At 46.1% G+C, this 21,128-nt stretch overlaps 1 protein-coding gene and 1 long non-coding RNA gene across 2 annotated transcripts; both read left to right on the top strand.

Moving 5' to 3' along the window:
• Positions 1-934: 934 nt before the first annotated feature.
• LOC134878895 (general transcription factor II-I repeat domain-containing protein 2A-like) lies at positions 935-3,533 on the top strand. The gene is made up of 2 exons (XM_063905071.1): positions 935-2,177; positions 2,446-3,533. Exons 1-2 carry the CDS (start codon positions 1,305-1,307, stop codon positions 3,418-3,420), a joined length of 1,848 nt encoding a protein of 615 aa, XP_063761141.1. The 5' UTR covers positions 935-1,304; the 3' UTR covers positions 3,421-3,533.
• Positions 3,534-4,289: 756 nt separating this feature from the next.
• On the top strand, positions 4,290-5,541 carry LOC134878968 (uncharacterized). The gene is made up of 2 exons (XR_010167757.1): positions 4,290-4,636; positions 5,202-5,541. It is a non-coding gene; the product is annotated as an uncharacterized LOC134878968 (long non-coding RNA).
• Positions 5,542-21,128: the final 15,587 nt, after the last annotated feature.

The raw sequence follows: 21,128 nt of genomic DNA, 5'->3' as shown, positions 1-21,128 counted from the left end.
CTGTCATTTGCACTAAAAGCTTCCCCTTCTCATGTTAAAGTCCTGAACCCCCTCACATAATCATGACACATCGCACTCGCACATTATCTAAGCACCCATTCCAATAACATGGGATTATCAGTAACAGTAAGACATCATTAGTGTCCATAAGAAGGTTCAATCCATTGTTTATGGCTAGATGAGCTGTTAGAAAAACTGCTGCTCTGAGTGATGCAGTGCGTGAGTTTTAAAATAGTAGTTTTTGACAATCAAGTGCCACCCCAAATAAAAGACTGGCCAGAGCTGGCCCCCCCAGAAATAATGTCCTGGCTACGCCCCTGCGTCCGAACCTAATTACGTTTCATGTGGTAAAAAAAAGAATGAAGAGGTTTCCTAGTCCCTAAACGATATTTAAGCTGACATATGCAAATTCTGCCAGAAGATGCCGCTACAGTAGGAGTAGAGTACAGTAGGCGAAACAATAACAGTAAACAAAAAATAACAGAAGAAGAATTTGAAACGTGCGATTGCTCAGGCTACAACAATGCAGCGAGCTAGTAAAAGTTCTGTATGGTCCTCCTTTACTTTGATCAGCGAAAATGAAGTTCAATGCAATCTCTGCCAGGTAAAGCTGGCATACCATAAATCAACCACTACCATGCACAACCACCTGAAAGCGAGACACCCCGTAGAAGTGACTTCGGGACAGTAGCAGTCAGTTGCCGCGTTCATGGTGAGGTCTACTAAGATGAATGCTAGGCGTGCTGAACAGCTAACGGCGCTTCTCGCGAAGATGGTAGCAAAAGATATGCTGCCTATAAGCTTTGTGGAAGGAGAGGGGTTTCGAGAGTTGATGAACTTTGTTGAGCCTGAATACAAAGTTCCATGTCGGAAAACAATCACTAGCAGACTCGAAAAACTTCACATTGAAAATGCAAGCATCCTACGCAATGATTTAGAGCAGGGGTCACCAACGCGTCGCCCGCGGGCGCCATGGCGCCCTCGAGGACTACTTGAGTCGCCCGCGAAGGCCTGTTCTAAAATAGCCTAGTTCTCACGTGACACACAACTTTATTTTATTCGTTGTTAAACTTTCTATTATTTTTAAATATATTGCATTGCTTGTAAGAAGATAACAATATGCAGTATGCACGCATATAAACATATGCCTACTTATAAAACGTAATTTGTGTAAAATAAAATGCTTCAGATTACGTAGATTGGACCTAGCTGGTCTCCACGACAACCGTTGCGTGGAGACCGAGTCCAGTCAGTGCAGTGAAGCGAAGTCAAGATGAACGGATGATTACAATTTAATCGAAAACATGGCAGAAAAAAGAAAGAGAACGTATTATTTTCACGGTGAATGGGAGCAAGAGTTTTTTTTTACCACTGTAAAAGATGCCTGCGTGTGTCTCATTTGCCGGGCGACTGTGGCGATACCAAAGCGGCACAATGTTGAGAGGCATTTCAAGACCTGTCACGCAAGCTACCATGCTAACTACCCACCGGGCAGCGCACTACGAGTGGAAAAAGTAAGTGAGCTAAAGGCAGGATTGTGCAAGCAACAGTCTTTTTTCACAAGACCAGCTAAAAAATCTCAGAAAGCTACCGAAGCCTCGTTCAGAGCAACAGAACACCTGATAAAGAAGAAGAAGGCATTTACAGATGGAGACCTTTTCAAGGAAACGATGATGATAGTTCTGAACACTGTGCTTAAAGACGAGAAATATGGGAAGGAAGTGCTCTCTTCTGTAGCTGATGTTCAAATGGGGGCAAGCACAATGGTCAGGAGAGTGACAGCAATGTCCGACAACTTGACTGATCAGCTGGACCAGGATCTCAGGGAGTGCAGGTGGTTCAGCATCCAATGTGATGAGTCCATCGACAGCAGCAGCACGGCGCAGCTGATGATGTTTGTTCGGATGGTGTTTCAAGATTTCTCTACAAAAGAGGAACTTCTCACACTACTCCCCCTAAAAACCAGCACAAGGGGGGTTGATATCTACAACGCGGTGAAGGAGTTTTTCAACAACAGAAACATACCACTGGAAAAGCTGGTGTCGATTACCACCGATGGGGCTCCTGCGATGACCGGACGGCATGCAGGGTTCATCGCGCTCTGTAAAAGCGACCCAGCGTTCCCGAAATTCGTACAGTACCACTGCATCATTCACCAGCAGGCCTTATGTGCAAAGGTGCGTTTTCATTTTGTATTTTATTAATTTATGTTATCCTTGTTGTAGGCCTAATATCCTATTTGTAATTATGAGTAGGCCTATTGGGCATATTTTACGCATCTGCTTGTAGACCGGCCCCTACTGCGCTTTTTGGTCGTTAGAGTCAACTTCATAGTTGTGATACGGCGCTATATAAATACATTTTGTTTTGTATTGTATTGTATTGTATTGTATTGTTATTGTTTTTAAGTGCTTTGAGTAAGAGTGATTTTATTTTATTTTTAAGGTGATCGGCTTCGAGCACGTAATGACTCCTGTTGTGAGGATCATAAACAGCATCCGTTCCAAAGCTAAACAACACCGAAGTTTCAAGGTGATGTTGGCGGAGCTGTCGGCTGAATATGGGGACCTGCTTCTCCACACGGACATCCGATGGCTCAGCAGAGGACGGATTCTGCTCCGGTTTTTGTCGCTGTTGAGGGAGATCAAAGATTTTATGAAATCTAGAGACGAAGACACATCGCTGCTGGAGGACGTTGCGTGGCTACTAGACCTGGCATTTCTGACGGACATTACTGGAAAACTGAACAATCTGAACTGTGCGCTGCAAGGCAAAGGTAAGACTGTTGCCGACATGATCAGTGCTTTAAATGCGTTTAAAGCACAGATGAGCATTTTCTCTGCGCATTTACAGAGAAAAAAGGTGCTGCACTTCCCCTCTTTGCAGATGGTGCTGAACGACAATACCTCTGCGTCTGAGATTTTTGGCAACGCTGCCGAAAAATACACTCAAGTCATAAACAGGGTTGGGCAAGAGTTTGAGAATAGGTTTTGTGACATTGATAAACTTGAGCCATGTGTGTCGTTCGTTTCGAATCCATTTATAAACGTGGACACAACGTCCATTGCTGAGCAACTAAGTGCAATGTTCAGCTTGGATGCTGGGCAGGTGGAAATAGAAATAGTGACACTGCAGAATGACATTCGCCTCAAAGCCCACCAGGCTGCAGCAAACTTTTGGGGCCTTGTTGATACTGAAAAGTACAGTGGTCTGTGCACAGCAGCAATGAAGGTTGCCAGTCTGTTTGGGTCTACCTATCTTTGTGAATCAGCCTTTTCTGACATGAATTTCATAAAAAACGAACACAGAACACGGCTCACTGATGCACATCTGCAAGACTCACTCAGACTTGCAGTGTCAAATTACAGCCCAGATTACGAGGCCCTGGTTGCCAGCATGCAATGCCAGGCTTCCCATTAAAACTTATGAAAGATTGTGATGGATTAAATAGGCCTATAAATACTTTTGTTTAATGTTATGTTGTTCTGTTTGATGGTGATTACAGTGAAATAGAAATAAAGTGCTGATTTTGATATTTGTCTGTTTCCTTCCTTTTTAAGCCATTATTGATAATTAGGCCTATTGTGCAAATTTGTTAAAATGAGCAGTGTCCTCAAACAGGTGAATATAACTAATTAGTTTTACTATTAATAATAACATACAATTAAAGGTAAACCGCGCAAATTTGAAGCGTACCAAATTGGTAGCCCTTCACATTAATCGGTACCCAAGAAGTAGCCCTCAGTTCAAAAAAGGTTGGTGACCCCTGATTTAGAGAATGCCGATAAAGTGTCCCTAACCACAGATTCGTGGACGGCACTGACCACTGAATCATATGTCACAGTCACCTGTCATTACATGCTTGAATGGGAGATGCGGAGCGCTGTTCTGCAGACCAAAGCCATGCCTGAGCGGCATACGGCTGATAATCTGGCAAATGTCCTGTCTAATGCGAGGGATCACTGGGGTCTCACTGGAAAAGTCACTGCCTGTGTACACGACAATGCCAGTAACATTGTTCTCGCCAATTCCCAGGCTGGGCTGGGATGGGACTCGCAGCCTTGTTTTGCGCACACCCTTCAACTCGAATCCGTGTATCATTCGTTCATTTGTTTTTCCGATTTCAAAACCAAAACCAGAAATCGGATAACGGTTCGTTTTCTCGTTTTTCCGATTTCAATAGCAAAACCAGAAATCGGATAACGGTTCGTTTTCTCGTTTTTCCGATTTCAAAACCAAAACCAGAAATCGGATTACGGTTCGTTTTCTCGTTTTTCGTTTTCCTCGTTTTTTCGATTATGCACCCCCAAACGGAAAATGGAAAATGAAACATTCGGATAACAAATCCTGGGAATGTTAGTTGTCAGGGAAACCGATCGCGAGCCAACAACTGACTCATGCCACAACTGATCTGTAAGGAAACATGGCTAATTTGGAGTCTCACTACGAGATGATAAATCAACTCTTTCTGTCGGGGAAAACTCACGCCGAAATGTCTGAGACATTGAAGAGTATGGGAATTAAGGGGTCCTCGGAGATGTCGGTGAGGAGATTCTGTGGCGACGTTGGGCTGAGACGGAAGGGGCACATCACAGACCAAGAGCTGGAAGAAGCTGTCCTGACATCTATTCAAAAGGTGAGTAGGCCTAGATCTAGAACTAGGCATTTGTTTGAATATTATTGCCATAGCCTTATGAATACCGAAAACGATTCAGGGCCAGATGAGCCCCAGATAGGAAATAGATCGGGCCAAACATATTTTGCCGTCTGGGCTAAACCGTAGCCGAAATAGCCTAGCCTCGGCCTAATAATTGAATGTAGGCTAGGCTACACACTTGTAATCCTTTATGACTTTATTATTAGGGTATTTGTTTGTTTGTTTAGTTGTGCTAACTAACTAATATGCCTTGTGCTTATCTATCTTACCTGTCCAACATTCTCTGAATTAAATAATGGCATTCTTTATGTCGTTGCACCGGTGGACACATTTTAGGACTACCACACCAAAAAGTGAATAATATGCAAAATATATGAAGAATTAGAAATGGACACATTCAGTTTTGAATTATTCACATATAAGGGAATATAATTATATGTCATTGGACATATATTTTTGAATTATTATTTTTTTCACTTTGGATTTGAGTTCACGTCAACCACCCATATACTCATACCTGGTTTTTTTCTGTCTTCTTCCACAGCAATGTGATGTTCCTGATTTGGGATCTGCTTCTCTTGCGTCTGTTTCCGAAGAGTCTTACTTTGTTATCCCACCGGACAGTGTCCTTCAAGTTCCATTGGATAGGCCACAGTTCTCCAAGACTTCATCTTTATTCCTCAACATTATTCTCTGCAGTCTATGACATCACTCCTGCTTAAGCTTCTCTACGCTGACTACCATAAGAATTAAGATTTATGATAGAGGACCCTCTCATCCCCTTCATCAACTCCCACCAGACAGGAGATTCAATCTACTACCACCAACTACAAGAACTCCTCAGCAGAAAGCTTTCTTAACGGACAATAAAGTTTATTTATCTATCTTATCGTATTGTTGTATTTTGTTGATATCACCCACGTGATAAGCAGTGTTGGGAATAAAGCATTACAAAAGTATGTAATTACTGTAATGCATTATTTATTTATTTCCTGTAACTAATGTAAGGCATTGCAGAGGGGGGAACTGTAATATATACTAGTTACAATGCTAGTAACTTAAGTTACAATACGTTTTACTGTAACCTGGATTTTAATGGTGTTCAGTGTGGTGGGTCAGAAAGCTATTCCTGAACCTGCAATTTTTTTAGTCTGTTAAAGTTACTTAAGTAATGCAAAAGTAATGCCTTAGGCCTACATTTTAAATAGTAATAGGCCTATGGTAGTGTAAGGGTTGAAAAGACAGTAGGCCTATGCCTATTGGGTAGGCCTGATCAGTAGGCTGCTTTACAGTTTTTGAGTAACTTGCCCAACAGTGGTGATAAGGTGATTTCCTAGGTCTACTCTTGTATGCCTATATGGACTTTCATGGGTTTTTCATAGTAAGCTAGCCTGATATCAGCCAACAACAACAATGCACATAACAATGACAGACCTACGCGAATAGGCTACGATGGAGATTGCTAAAGTAAGGATTAAACATATGACGTATTTATTTAGATCAAATGCTCAAAACCCCCATGTTACAAGCTGCTTCATACAGTAGGCACCGATGATCTTTTACCCTGTGGCTCGCGATTGTTTGGTTTCCCTGACAACCAAACGAGCCCTGCCAGCCCTGCGCAAGAATCCGTGTATCATTCGTTCATTTGTTATCCGATTGTTTCATTTTCCATTTTTGGGGGTGCATAATCGAAAAAACGAGAAAACGAAAAACGAGAAAACGAACCGTAATCCGATTTCTGGTTTTGGTTTTGAAATCGGAAAAACGAGAAAACGAACCGTAATCCGATTTCTGGTTTTGGTTTTGAAATCGGAAAAACGAGAAAACGAACCGTAATCCGATTTCTGGTTTTGGTTTTGAAATCGGAAAAACAAATGAACGAATGATACACGGATTAACTCGCAACAAATGACGGGTTCAAATTGCAAAACATAAACCACGTCGTTAAAGCTGCCAATCGCCTTGTATCTCACTTTCACCATAGCACGGTGGCAACAGAAGCACTGAAGCAAAAGCAACAGCTCCAAAACGTCCCTGGCCACAAGTTAGTGCAAAGCTGCCGTACCCGATGGAATTCAATATATGACATGTTCGAACGCTTGCTAGAGCAGAGATGGGCTGTGTGCGCTGTCTTGTCGGACAGGACTGTCACTAAGCTACCAGACGCGCGCACACTGGAACTGGCCGATGATAGCTGGACTGTGATGGAGGAACTGATGCCAGTGCTGCACTCCCTGAAATGCGCCACTACCGCCTTGTGCGGAGAGTCAAATGTCTCTCTATCCATGATTTACCCGGTGGTTGCAAATCTTCTGTCTAAGCATCTCAAGGAAGTCCCAGAGGAGTCCAACAAAGTCACAAATTTCAAAAAAAATGTGGCGACCTCATTGAAAGCGCGGCTTGCACCTGCGGATACCAGCAGCGCACGAAAAGTCGCCTACATTGCCTCATTTTTAGATCCCAGGCACAAACACCTGAGGTTCACAACTGATGAGGTGCGTGACACAGTTCAGGCCGAGGTGAGAACCCTCCTGTCCATGGCCGATGACCAAGAGACCGAAGAGGCAGCGGAATGTGATGAAGGGCCCTCCGAGCCAAAACATCCCCGAAAGGATTGCTTATCTGCAGCGGCAATCGCGGTCCTATTTGGAGAGGAGTACAGTGCAGAGGGGGCAACATACACCACTGAACTGACTCAGTACTGCCAGGATGTGTGCCCACCGCTCCACACTGACCCACTGACATGGTGGAAAGCAAATCAAAAAAGATACCCCCGCCTGGCAAAGTTGGCGAGCGCCTATTTGTGTGTGCCTGCAACGTCCGTGCCGTCGGAGCGCGTGTTCTCCGCTGCCGGCTTAATAGTTAATAGGCTGCGCACACGTCTCCACCCCGAACACGTTGACATGTTGATTTTTCTGAATAAAAATATGCAATAGGTTTTCGCTATTTTATTACTATTCTATTACTTTGCTATTTCTGTTAAATCCATTCGATCTCGTTGCTGAAACTGTTTCACCCGGTTCCGCCAAACAGGCAGTTAAATGAAAAACAGCGCAGCGGTTGCAATTATAAAACTGTTTGTTTGTTTGTTGTCATGCTGTAGCTGAGATAAATGCTCAGGGAATATGCCCATTTTACCGTTCTGTAATGTTTTTGTTGATTCAGTAAACTGTTTGGTTAAGTCTACTCTTTCTGTCGTGTGTGGTGGTTGAAGGAGGGGGATGTCGCACGTGAGCGCGCGTGTGTGTGTTTTTTTTTTTTGTTTTTTTGGGAGGGGGGGGGGCTCGATTTTCGAATAAAATTCGAATGTTGTCTAGCGAATTTCGAATAGTGTTTTGGACTGAAAGTCACATCCCTAGTTATGCCAGTCATCTCATCCATCAGTCTTGCTCTAACTGTGGCTTTGTTCTCCTCTCTAATGTAATTCATTTTGAATCTAGGATCGAGCGTTGTGGCTATATCAAGTAGATCCCAAGTTTTCAGGGTCTTTGTACTTCTACTGCAGGTATCTCAGGATTTTTGACTTAAGTGATTTGGTGAAATCTGTGTCATCTTCTTGCACAGCCAAAACAGAGGTTTCAAAAAGACGGAGAACAGGTTTCACGGAGGAGATGCTCACGTATTGTTCTCCAGAGAGGGGATCTGTGAAGTCGGCCAGTGGAGTGAGGGTATTGCTGATTGCTTCAACGACTTCAATATCTTGCCATGTGGGAATCAGATGTCTAACCTTTCGATCAGGGGAGAGGACATGCGAAATAGCTGGAAGCTGTTTTAAGTATCCTCTGGACCATCGCTTACCTCAATCCCCATCTTGTTGGGCACTCCGTTTTAAGTTTATGCACCGGCAGTTTGAGTTCCTTTTGGGCCTCAGTAAGGTCTCTCCTCCCCTTCCAGCTGTGACTGAAGGAGCCCACAATCTTTTTGCAAAGATCTGCAGCACGGCCAACTCATGAATCTTTCATGGCATTCTCTAGAAGGGAAAGAAATACATTTAGTCAATACATAATCAATTATTATATTATTGTTATTGTTATTATTATTGTTAGTAGTAGTAGGCCTACAGTAGGTTAGGTGTAGTAGTAGTAGTAGCAGGCTATCTAGTCATTAATGTAGCCTATAACCTAAGGGTCATGTTGCTGTTTTAGAATACGCTATATAGGCAACATGGTAGAGTGACTTAAAAATGCTCACCACTTGCCAGATGTAGTCTGTGGTCAAAACATTGCAGCCTGGTCCAATTGTTGATGGAAACTGCTTTCACTATGTTTGGTCCATTGTCTGTTGTTATGCATGCCATTTTCTCCTCTTCCAAACTCCAAGATGCAAGAGCCTCCTTTAATCCCTGGGCTAGAGCCTTGCCTGTGTGATCTTCAGGGAAAAAAGCTGTCTGCAGGCACCTGCTTTTCATGGTAAAATCAGTCGCTATAAAATGGACAGTCAGACTCATATATGGTCTCATGGTCCGACTGGACCATAAATCAGATGTAGCTGAAAAATAATCCACTTCGCGCAATTCTGCCACGACAATTGCCCGCTGATCGTTGTACATGGCAGGTAATGCAACCTTTGAAAAATAGTTGCGGGAAGGCATCGAGTAGCGTTTGTCCAAAATGTTGATCATTTTCCTAAATCCGTCATGCTGTACCGTGTTTATAGGGGCCATATCTTTAGCTAGGTGGTAAGAGATTGCCACTGTTATCTCCTTATGCCTACTGGAGTTTGGTGGATATGGTATTGCGTTGTGTATGGTTGCCGTTATAGACGTCTGTTTTTTCGGGTGACAGCCCTTTTCAGAGTTCTTGCTTTGTACGGCTTCATCATACTGAACTTTGTGGTGACCTTTAAGGTGATTGTAAAGATTTGTCGTGTTGCCTTGCTTTGCTGCTACGAGGGCAAAACACACTTTGCAATGTACTTCTGACTGATATCGTTGTCTTGCTTGAATCCAAAATACTTCCACACCACCAAATGCGAATCTTTTTAAGAACGAGTTCGGATGGGGCAGTTGCCCGATTCTCCCCACTACCATCTGGGTTTTCATCATTCATTTTGTACTTTTCTCACTCACAGACTTTTCCCTCGGTCCCGCACTCACTCTCCGCTGTCTTTTGAAAAACTCTCCTACTGCCAGGTTGCTGCTACACTAAATCACGTGATGTACTGGTCGATTTGTGATAGGTTGAGGGAGAAAGCAACTACACTGGCGCTTGCGGGCGCTTGAGGAACTAGGAGGGTTAATTTGTGGTGCAGCTCGTGAGGAACAAAAAACTAAACAAAAAACAGAAGAATCGTTGTCATTCAGAAATGAGATCGCATGCAGGTGTGAATCGAGATCACGGTTTTTTAAACGATTAATCGTGCAGCCCTAGTACTTAGTGTAAGAGATGTAGGGATGGGTAATATAAAAGCAACGGAGGATTTACGTTGAGACAGACCATGCGCATTAGACAGAAGACACAAGGGTCACACAGGCTAACTATTGTACAAAGTAAAAGCTGTCTTAAAATTACACAGACAAAATAGACCAAACTGGTCTGTTTACAGCAGGTTGTAGTCGTGGTCCAGGAACCCATGATGCTGACGTCCGGTGTCGTTTCTTGATCCATGACCTTACGAACGGCATAGGATCAAATTTCTCCATAGGTGGTCCATTTAAGTCCAAGAACAACAATGCATTGAGGCTCGGGACACGTAGTCTGTTTCTATTCTGATCATCAGTGTCGTTGCATAGCGAAAAACCCCTTTCACACTCCGCAGAGGTCGGGAGAATGGTGATGCTTGCAGTAATAAGTCTCTTGACTGTTTTTCCCTGATGCCCCTACAATTTCCAGTCTCTGAACTCATTGACCACTTCAGGGGCTGACTCTCCGAGCAGTTTCGCAAACTTCCCCACCTCACGTTCTCCAAAGAGAACTAGGTCAGTTCTCTCTTTGGGCCAGAAATGCTGATCCATAGGCTTCAACACTAGCTCACTGTCTGGAAGACATTTAGTGAGACTGTCAACGATTGACTGGTCAAATTGGGGCTTATTTATTTTAGGCTGCGTCTTGGTAAGCGCAACCCCTTTGAGCTGGCCACTGGTTATGCTTGTTTGGACTTTCGATTCGGTTTTCCCCCCTGATTCTTTCATAGCAGACAGCACCTTGATCGTTTGGTGAATATGTCTGCTGGCATCAACTAGAGATCTTTGTAATTTCAGGGAGAGCCCTTGCAGTTCACGTAACACGTCTTTCATGATTGCCAAATCAGAGAGGAATCCAGTTGATGTCAGATGCTTAAGTAAACCAGTGTACTTGGCCCTCTCTGCGCCGGTACGCGAGACATCTTCACTGGCCGTTCCAAAGTGACGTGCCAACACAGGGAAGTCCTTAAGCACAGCTTTAACAGCCTTGAAACTGCTACACACCCATCTTATATTAAAAACTTTGCAGATTTTAAGAATCTGCATGTTCAATTCCACGGCAGCTTGCTCTAGCTGCCTTGTATTTTTCGTTGACTGGTGGTAGCATATAGCTTAGAGATAAAAAAATGTAAATGATTACACCCTGCCACAATTTTCAATGAATCATTGACAGCTAACTCCAAACGATGTGCAAGGCAATGCACAGCCTGTAGTCAGGTGAAATCCTTCTTCAATGTTTCTATGAGTCCTGTCTGTCTCCCTGTTAGAAATGCAGCCCCATCTGTAGCTACACTTATCAAGTTCTTCTGAAGAAAATCCGTATCCATTCCAGCTCCCTTGAGACTACTGAGTAGTGCATTGTAAATGGCCTCCGAGCCTGTCCCCTGGTCTAATTCAACTAATTGAAAAAATAGATTGTCCATTTCCCCATTCACTGTGACATCGCACCGCACATATATAATCATGTACGCACGTCCATGAATGGTGCTTTCTTCTAGCGTTATACTGACACGAGAATGAAGTGACTTAATGTGGGAAATAAGTTTTGTTTTCATCTCATCTGCAATATGCTGCACAATGGAGGCACAGGAGTAGTCAGATCGGTGAGCAGGGCCCACTGAAGCACCATTCAGGTCATTCAGTTTCATAATGAGGTTCAATTTCGTGTAAGGCAATCTTTCTTTAGTGACAGTATAGGCTGCCCTGAATGAACTGGCTGTCACGTTTAACGCAGAGGAATTTAATTCCACAACTTTTGTTGGAAGGATATCTTTCTTTTTAAGGTCTGCTATTTCCATAGTTCGGTTGTGAGCAACACTGTCACGGTGGATGTACATTTTTTTTATGCAACTGCTTTTGAACACGGCTACTCACTGTCCGCTATTTTGGTAGTAAAACCGAAACTTGTCAAATCTGAGCATGACGTCGTTATAAGCGGCCTCTTTTTCGGTGGCATGGTAGCCAGTTGCCTTCAAGCTAAATACAGTTCTGGATCTTTATTTAAAAACTGAATGAATGAAAATCTTCTTCGGATCAACGGTCGTTACGTGAGCTCTCAAATTGATAGTTTACACTCATAGTGGTGTGGTGGTGTAGTGCAGCCATGCTGAATCCACGGTGCTTTACTAGCCCAGAAGTTTGTTTAGGCTACTCTCATTACTTGTCATGTCAAGTTATTTATCTTTATCGTCAATGTTACTCTGTATGTGAAAGGGAAAATAGCTTTATTTGTAATTAAAATATTATACTGCTGTATGTTCAGAGACACCCACAGATATTTGAGTTAACTGCTTTCATGGGAGCCAGTCCTCACTCTATGGGAGCTCAGCTCCCACTGGCTCCCACCTAACTCGAACCCTGGCTGTGACTGGCTGTGGGATTTGAAAAAAAAGATTGCGATGATCCCCTAGGAGCCCCCGTTTTTACGGAAGGGCTCTTTGGATCGATGTCGTCGGTCACACGCTACCACACTCCAAGGGGCGAGGGTTCTTCCGCCCCCATCCTCTATGGTGTTTGTGTGTATGAGTGTGAGTGCCATGATAATATTGTTATTAAAACAAATTGCATTATCAAGAGCAAGATTCCATTCCCTCCACTATCCCACACTTTCCCTTGACATCTCATGAACTCGGCAAGAACTGTTTCATATGACGTTAACTTGGCACCCAATGTAAAACACTCACTCACCGCCCCGCTATAACTCCAGTAAAGGAGGCAGCGGTTGGGCGCGTTCACGTGAGGGGATTAACCGCAGAGAGTGCCCTCAAAGCACTGTGCGCGTTCCGAACACTTATAATCGGCGTGTTGCTGTCAGAAAACACACCTCAGCTGGTATAGTGGCTACGATTAACGCATCTTGCCGTCACACAACTGCTTGCCCGTCCCCTAACAGTGTTATGGGAAATGGGGGCTCAGCTGTTTACTGACAGATGGACAGGACACTGAGACTGGATTACTAAAGATAAAACGCTCCAGTTCTGCAGCGTCCCTCCTCCATTCATGGTTGTAGGGGAGGCAAATCTATCATCCCAGGAGGAGATAGGTTCCCTTTCAACAGAAACCCAGGCCCTGTGGCAAAAACAGGCTGTGTCTGTCGTGCACTCTTAGGACAGAGGAAATGGGTTTTACTTCATGTACTTCCTTGTTCCCAAGAAGACAGGAGAATTCAGGCCCATTCTGGATCTTCACATCCTGAATCAGTGCATTGCCCGCATAAAGCGGTTACTGGAACTGGGGCAGCCGGGTGATTTGTTCACAACCATCGCCTTGAAGACGCTTTCTTTCATGTCGAAATTGCTCCAAAGCAAGCTACCGTTGGGCTACACCCTGTCCCCATGCACATTCAGCAAATGTGTGGACTCAGCCACTTTGGGAGCATGAGAGTGTTCTTTTATCTCAATGACCTCATAGTCATGGCCAAGTCCAGGGAATGGGTAATGTTCTGCACAGCCCAATTGATCCTGCACCTAACCAAGTCGGGGTCGCGATCAATTGTAAAAAGAGCAGTCCCATACCTCACCAGCAGGTGGAGTATCGGGGGATTTTGCTCGATGCAGGCAGGCTACGTGCCACTCTGTCAGAAAACAGACAGACATCTCTGCTTCAGGCAGACTGAGATGGGGCGACGGTGACAGCTCTGACCATCATGCAGACCTGGGTCTCATGGCGGCTGCTCACCACGTGTTGCCGTTGGGGCTACTGCACATGCGTCGCCTGCAGAGGTGGTTTGCCAGCCTTCGTTTCAGGAGAAGCGAACGACGCCTGCTGACCATCCACCACGGAAAAGTTGAGGTGGACTTTTTCGCCAACCGACGCAAACACCCAGCTGCCCTCTATGGTTTTCCCTGGCTCTGCAGGACAATCCACCCTTGGGGTGGATGCGGATGCACACGAGTCATGGCCAAGGAAGCGGCTCTACCCCCCTCCACCACTGCGTCTCAACCCCCCCGATCCTGGAGAGGGTAAGAAGAGAACAGCTGTCAGTTGTGGTAGCACCAGGTCGCTGCTCTTCACCGTGGTACGCAGAAATGACGAAAATGATGGTGGTTCAGCCCTGGACCGTTCCTCAGTTCTGAGGAGCGCGGCCACAAGAAGCAGGGGCAGTAGGGGCGTTACCCACTCTGGGTCAACCTCTCCAGGCTTGGCTCCTGACAGGGACAAACTGAGAATGGTTGGATTGTCTGGTAATGCTAGACAGAACATCCAGGCAGCAAGAGCAGGATCCACCACAGCCTGTTACAGGACAAAGTGGTTGGGGTTCCAGCGTTGGTGCGAGGAAAGGAGTCTAGAGCCTCTGTCCTGTATATTGGGCTCTATTCTATCCTATTTACAGCTACTTGTGGACAGGGGGCTTGCTCATGCCACAATCAAGATGTATGCAGCAGCCATTTCGTCCTGCCATGAGGGATTTGGCGACAGACCAGTCTTTAGCCAACCGCTTATGAAGTGTTTTTTTGCAGGGGGTCAGGAGACAACGCCCGGTGATTCATGTCTCCACCCTGCAATGGGAACTGCCATTGGTGCTCGAGGCTTTGGTTGCAGAACCATTTAGACCTCTCAAGCTCTCCTCTCTAAAGGCGTTGTCATTGAAAACAGCTTTGCTGCTGGCATTGACTTCTGCCAGGAGAGTGTGTGAACTCACCGCTCAATCGGGGCACCCGAGCTGCCTTTTTGATCCGCGGTGAACGCAGTGGAGCGACACCCAGACCAAAACCCTCCTTTGTTCCAAGAACCTAAGGAGTGCTTTCAGGTCTAAGGTTATTCAACTAGACAGCTTTAGCCTTCCAGCCCATGAGGGGACAGGGAGGCTAAATTGCGTCTCCTCTGCCCAGTTTGTGCGTTGGCATGCTATGTAGAGCGCACAGCTGCTATTAGACGCACTGAACAGCTGTTTCTGTACTTGGGGGATGGTGTGGCCGGGAAAGTTTTGTCGAAGAAACGCCTAGCAGGATGGCTTTGTGAGTGCATCTCACATGCCTATAGGCAGGCGGGGAGAACCGCTCCCCACTGGTGTCTTTGCACACTCTACATGTGGGGTGGCTGTATCTCTTGGACATGTCTGGCTCATTTTCATCCGCTGTGCTTGCGAGCGTGACACAGGACTGGTGAAAAGGGGAGGAGTGTGGGTCAGTGAGAGTATCTGACCCCCCCCACTTTTTGCCAGGTCCCTTTGGGACCCGGGAGAGGTGGTGTGCAATGTGTTTTATCACTTGCTCCATGACCTGCAGAGGTGAGATAGGGGCTTATCCAGGCCAATTAGGCTGTACCAAGAGAGGTAAGCTACGGCCCGACTTCTCCACGGTCACAACCGGAGAGTAAGAAGTAGGGTGCGGCGGCTGTCAACCAAAGGCCGATCAGGACCAGTGTGGTGGGTCGATGTTGTGAGGCGACAGGGCGTGGATGCATTGGGGCTCCACCCACTGTACCCATAGAGTCCAGTAGAAGGCAGAGCCTGTGTGAAATAGAAGGAAGGTTACGTATTGTAACCCTAGTTCTATAAGTGCAGACGGAGCCCTCTACCTAGGGGCTCTGTCTTTCCTATGCCGCTCGCTGAAGAGGGTGTAAAATGACTGACAGCGGTGTAGCTGCCTTATATACTGTGAGATCTACGCGTGCATTCGGGTAGGTTCATCCTGATTGGTCGACTACGTTGACGTAAATTCAGTGTGTGAACGCTCGCGTGTCATTAGTGAAGGGTAGTACCCATAGAGTCCAGTAGAGGGCTCCGCCTGTGCTTATAGAAGTGGGGTTACAATACGTAACCTTCCTTTCTTCATTTGCATGAGTTTTGGCATTTCAGTTTTTATATCTGCATTGTTTCTGAAGCTGCAGCACGATTCTCCTGATGGAAGTGTTTGGTAGCATTGTAATGGGTTTGCACCTGTCGGCCACCGTAATGAGCAGCTCTGAAAATGTAATCATTTTATAAAACATCTCCAAAAAAAGGTATTTGTGTATTTTGCACAAACATGTGGCTCAAGCCTCACCTTTTTTAACCCGTCACAAAAGTGTGATTCTGCACTGTGCTGGGCGTCTATCCATCAACATGTAAAACATGCACACACTCATTAAGTGGAGCAGGGTATGTTGGGGGGGTGTTTGTCAGTGGGGGAAAGGGCTGGATGTTGATTGGGAAGTTTAATTGAATATTGACTAGTCTGCATTTCGGTCAGTGTGTTATTATTGGATGAAAATTACGCTTGTCAAACAAATACAGGACATCTGTATTACAATCGAGGCGCTCATTACTCCTCAGGGTGAAAGATAATTAAAATCAATACAGAGCTTCAGTCAGAGGGCTAGGTAAAAGTTGAGATAGTTATTGTAACGTTAGCCGTTTTTGCAGCAGTCTATCGTTATAACAGACACCAAAGTGGTTAGCTAGCACCTTATAGTGACTAATATTCACGGGAGAAAAATGACAGACTGCCATCGTCTCTTTGGTCTGGGAGCTCACTGACCGTTTGTTCTGCGCATGCTCACAATAGCATCCTAGCGCAAGCAGGCACACACGTTTTAATATGGCATCACTGCGTGGGCTATTTAACATGGCTTTGCCACTCGTATTACTAAATGTGCTTAACACTCCCTATGATGGCCTCACAGAATGTCCTTATTCTGCTATCCAACTAGCTAAACACCTTCCCACAATGAGATCCGGACACCGAGGGTGAAGATGACTCTTTATATGGGAAATTGTGAAACTGAAATACACACAGTACATACACCAGTAAATATATGACAATATGAGTTACACATAAATGGCTCAGACAGATGCGATCAATACAAGGCTATTCAAAGCTAGCAGGGCAAATAAACTGTAAAACTCTGGCTGGAAATTATAAGACATTATTCTTAATGTAATTAGTTTTAGGCACAAATGTCATAACAACATGTACTTACAGAGAATGCCTAGGAACAACTACGCAGGAAAAGCATAATAAACGTCCGTGCTGCTCTTAACCATGCTGTCTACTATTTCTTCTTCTGGCTTTCTGGCTACTTCCTGTAGCTACAGTGCATCGAGTATCAAAATAAAAGTCTCCACATCGTTTAGTCTAAAATAACTGCTGGCAGAGCCAGAACACTCCCCGTCTGGTATCTTTAGAGATACCATAACACATAAAAATGACACATTACTCTGGGGATAGAAGGAACACTAGTTCTGTAATAGGTCTGTAATAGTTCTTTGTTTTCCCTTGCTGAACAACCTTGACTTCAGCCTTTCTTATGAGACCATCTTGACTTGGAACAGTCTTAACAACGACCCCCATAGGCCACTCATTCCTTTGGGCCTGTTTCTCCTTGAGAAGGACTACGTCTCCTGGCTTGAGATCTGGTCTCTTGTGTTGCCACTTCTGCCGGGACTGCAGAGTAGCAAGATACTCCTTACGCCATCTGTTCCAGAACTCGTCGGCCAGCAGTTGAACGCGTTTCCACTGGTTCTTTAAGATCTCCCTTGGACTGCAGCTGCCTAAAGGTGGAAGGGATGTGCCTGATTTCTGGGTCAGCAGGATGGAGGGTGACAAAATGTAGGGATGCTCAGGGTCCGATGAGACTGGTATCAAAGGACGGGCATTAATTATGGCTGTGACCTTGGCCAGGAAGGTAGTGAGTGTCTCATGTGTAAGATGTGCTTGTCCAGCACGCAGCAGCATGCTGTCCAGTATGCGCCGTGCAACGCCGATCATCCGTTCCCACACTCCACCCATATGGGATGAATGGGGTGGGTTAAAGGTCCATGAACATCTTTCTTCTTGCAGGAAATTCTGGACCTTGCCCCGCTCTGTGGTGCTGATGCCCATTTCTCGGCATGCACCAATGAAGCTTGTCCCACAATCTGAGCGCAACTGTTTGGCTGGGCCACGCAGCGCGAAGAAACGCCTCAGGGCATATCGGCGGTTGTTAGGTAGACTCATCCGCGGCTGGCGGAAAGGTAGCGGAGCCACCCAACTGTTCGCTGAATCCTGAAAGACTTCATTTTCCATTGTTTCAAAGAACAGGAGATCTTCCATTGATGGCGCTAACTTGTGATCGTTCCTGGTTTGCTGGAAAACTGATACGCCCAGGTTGTCACTGTGTGTCACTTGGCTGACAGGCTGGGGCTGATCAGGGAAGAAGAGTCTCTCCTTTACCTTCAAGTGGTTCTTACAAGGGGGCAGGCAGCTTGGTCTGCCGTTTTCAAGGATGTACGTTTTCATACTAGTGACCTCAGGAAGCCGATGTGTGCTGCCCAGGCACACATCGCCGACTATCACCCACCCTAAGTCTAGCCTCTGTGCGTAAGGTGCGTCATGTGGTCCATTGATCTGTTTACGCACCTTGTGCACTCTCAGCATGTCCCTGCCCAGCAGTAGCAGGATCTCAGCACTCATGTCGATCTGTGGTATTTCACTGGCGATAGCTCTTAGGTGGGAGTGGCTGTGTGCGGCGGCTGGAGTTGGTATTTCTTCTCTGTTGTTAGGGATCATATTGCACTCCAGGAGCGTGGGTAGAGTTAGGCTGATGTCGCCATCCGCAGGTTCAATGACGAACCCTGTAGCTCGCCGACCGGACGCCTCACCTACACCAGAGCAGGTTTTCAGAGTGTAAGGGTATGTGGGCCCACTCATACTGAAGATGTCAAAAAACTCTGAGCGCGCCAGCGACCTGTTGCTCTGGTCGTCTAGCATGGCGTACATCCTCTTGCCCTTGTTGCGGCTGTCTGCTGGGTAGACCGTCACAAGGCATATCTTGGAGCAAGACTTGCCATTGAAGCCTTCCCCGCATACCTCCGTGCATTTGGAAACCACTGCAGTTTCTGGCGCTTCATAGCTCTCCCCGCCATTCTCTGATGGGGGTGGTGAGGTCTTGGAGACCCATGGAGCTGGGCCTGGGTGCATCGCTGTTGGGTGTCTATGGCTATAACACTCAGTGCATTTGATTGCTGCCTCACAGTCTCGGGCCATATGCTTATTTGACGCACAGCACTTAAAACAAATGTTATTCTCCTTTAATATTTTCATTCGTTCATCCATTAGCTTTTCTCTGAAGCCGCGGCACCTTTGCAGGGAGTGTGGTTTTTGATGCACAGGGCATTGCTTCTCTGGGTCTTTGACAGTGAGCGTGGGGTTAGAGTGGGCAATGTCAGTTTTGTGCACAGAGACTGTTCTGCGGCTGCTGTTGTGAGTTTCACTAAACTTAACTGTCCTGTTTGCAGCACTAGAGAGAGAAAAACTAAAGCTTGGGTCGTTGCGTGCCTTTGCCTGCTTGCGCACGAACTCTAGAAAGAATTGGAATGGAGGATAGGGAACCCTAAATTCTTGTTTGTATCGTGAGCCTTCCATTACCCACTTGTCCTGCAGCCCATATGGCAGTTTCTCCACTATTGGGTTTATACCCCTTGCTGTGTCGAGATATGATAGGCCAGGTAAGTATCCCTCACGCTTTGCAGACTCAATCTCCAATAGCAAATCAGATAGCTCTCTGAGTTTATGGGGCTCCTTGTGGGATATTTTAGGAAATTGTTCGAGTTTCCTGAAAAGTGCACCCTCTATAGCTTCGGGCGAGCCATACATCTCTTCTAACCTCTCCCATACGAGCCATAACCCTGCTGCTTGATCTCTCACGTTCACTGATCTAATGCGGCGTGCTTGCTCTGCAGATTCTGGGCCTAGCCATCTTATTAGCAGATCTGTCTCTTCTCCTGCTCTGAGGTCTAGGCTTTCAATAGTGTTCACGAATGAGCCTTTCCAGGATAAGTAATTTTCTGGCTTATCATCAAACCTGGTGAGTCCTGATGACACAAGCTGACTTCGTGCTAGGTACCTCGCCAAGTCAGATGTAGCTGTGTCACTGGAGCGGTGAGGAGCCCAGGGTCTGGTGGGGCTGTGGTCATTATACCTGGGTGTGTAAGCCATTACACCTGGCCTGAGGGGGCTGTGGTCAGCGTACCTCGATGTGTGTGCAGGTAAGCCTGACCTGAGTGGGTTGTGGTCAGCATGCCTGTATGTGTGTGCAGGTAAACCTGACCTCAGTGGGTTGTGGTCAGCGCACCTAGAAGTGTGAGGAGGTAAGCCTGACCTGAGAGGGCTGCGATCAGCGCACCTGGATGTATGAGGAAGTAAGCCTGGTCTGAGTGGGTTGTTCTCAGTGTGCCGGGATGCGTGCGCAGGTAAGCCTGGCCTGAGTGGGTCGTGGTCAGCGTGCCGGGATGCGTGAGCAGGTAAGGCTGTATGCTGTGGCTGACTACCCAGGAGCTCAGTGCAATTGTGTCTGCCCGCACGACCCTCGTCCGCATGGGGGACACCATCTGCGAGGTGGTGGTCGTCAGGAGCTGGGGTGTTACTTTCCTTATCTCCACATACGGATACATATGTGCTATGATTGTGGGGCATTTGCTCGTCCTGTGAGCATAAATCTACGGGTGAACGATAGCTGCCACTGAGATGGCTGTGTCTCTCTACATAATCCTCAGTGCGCTGTTCCGCACTTTGCCTGGGCGATAACTCTGGTCCACGACTGCGGCACTCATCTTCAAAGTATACGGCCACAGCCTCCATTACTACAGCTTCCGCCGTGGCGGCTTCTGCCTCTCTTTCCCTTTCTAAGGCAGTCTTTCTCAAAGAGTGGTCCGCGGACCACTGGTGGTCCGTGAGCAACCCCTAGTGGTCCGTGAGTATTTTGGTAAAATGTCACATTTGAAATTAATATATTATAAGTTTAAAGTATTTCTCAAACTGTCTTAAAATGACTAGTATACAGTGTAGCATAGATGTAGCGTAGCTACGTAGGTTACGATCTTACGTCATAAATGATTTGCGCGGTCAATTTGAGCTGTCAACTGACAAGATGGATCGATGGCTAAAGACAGGGTCAGTTAAAAGAAAATTAAATCACAAATCTGACGTGACAGTCAAGGTGCATCGTCCTGATGCAGGAGATCCAGCAACTACAAGTGGTTCAGCCGCAGCGACAAGTGATTTTGTGTGCGTTACTGAGTCCCAGGAGAGCGGTTCGCCGTCTAACCACCACCCGGCTGAAAGCTGTGAAACTCGGCTTGATCGCGGAAAGTCCAGCGCTAAAGTG

Source organism: Eleginops maclovinus, chromosome 17 (assembly GCF_036324505.1).
Source record: "Eleginops maclovinus isolate JMC-PN-2008 ecotype Puerto Natales chromosome 17, JC_Emac_rtc_rv5, whole genome shotgun sequence".
Classification (NCBI taxonomy): domain Eukaryota; kingdom Metazoa; phylum Chordata; class Actinopteri; order Perciformes; family Eleginopidae; genus Eleginops; species Eleginops maclovinus.
The sequence above is the reverse complement of the archived record's forward strand: the minus strand, read 5'-3'. Positions and strand labels throughout refer to the sequence as shown.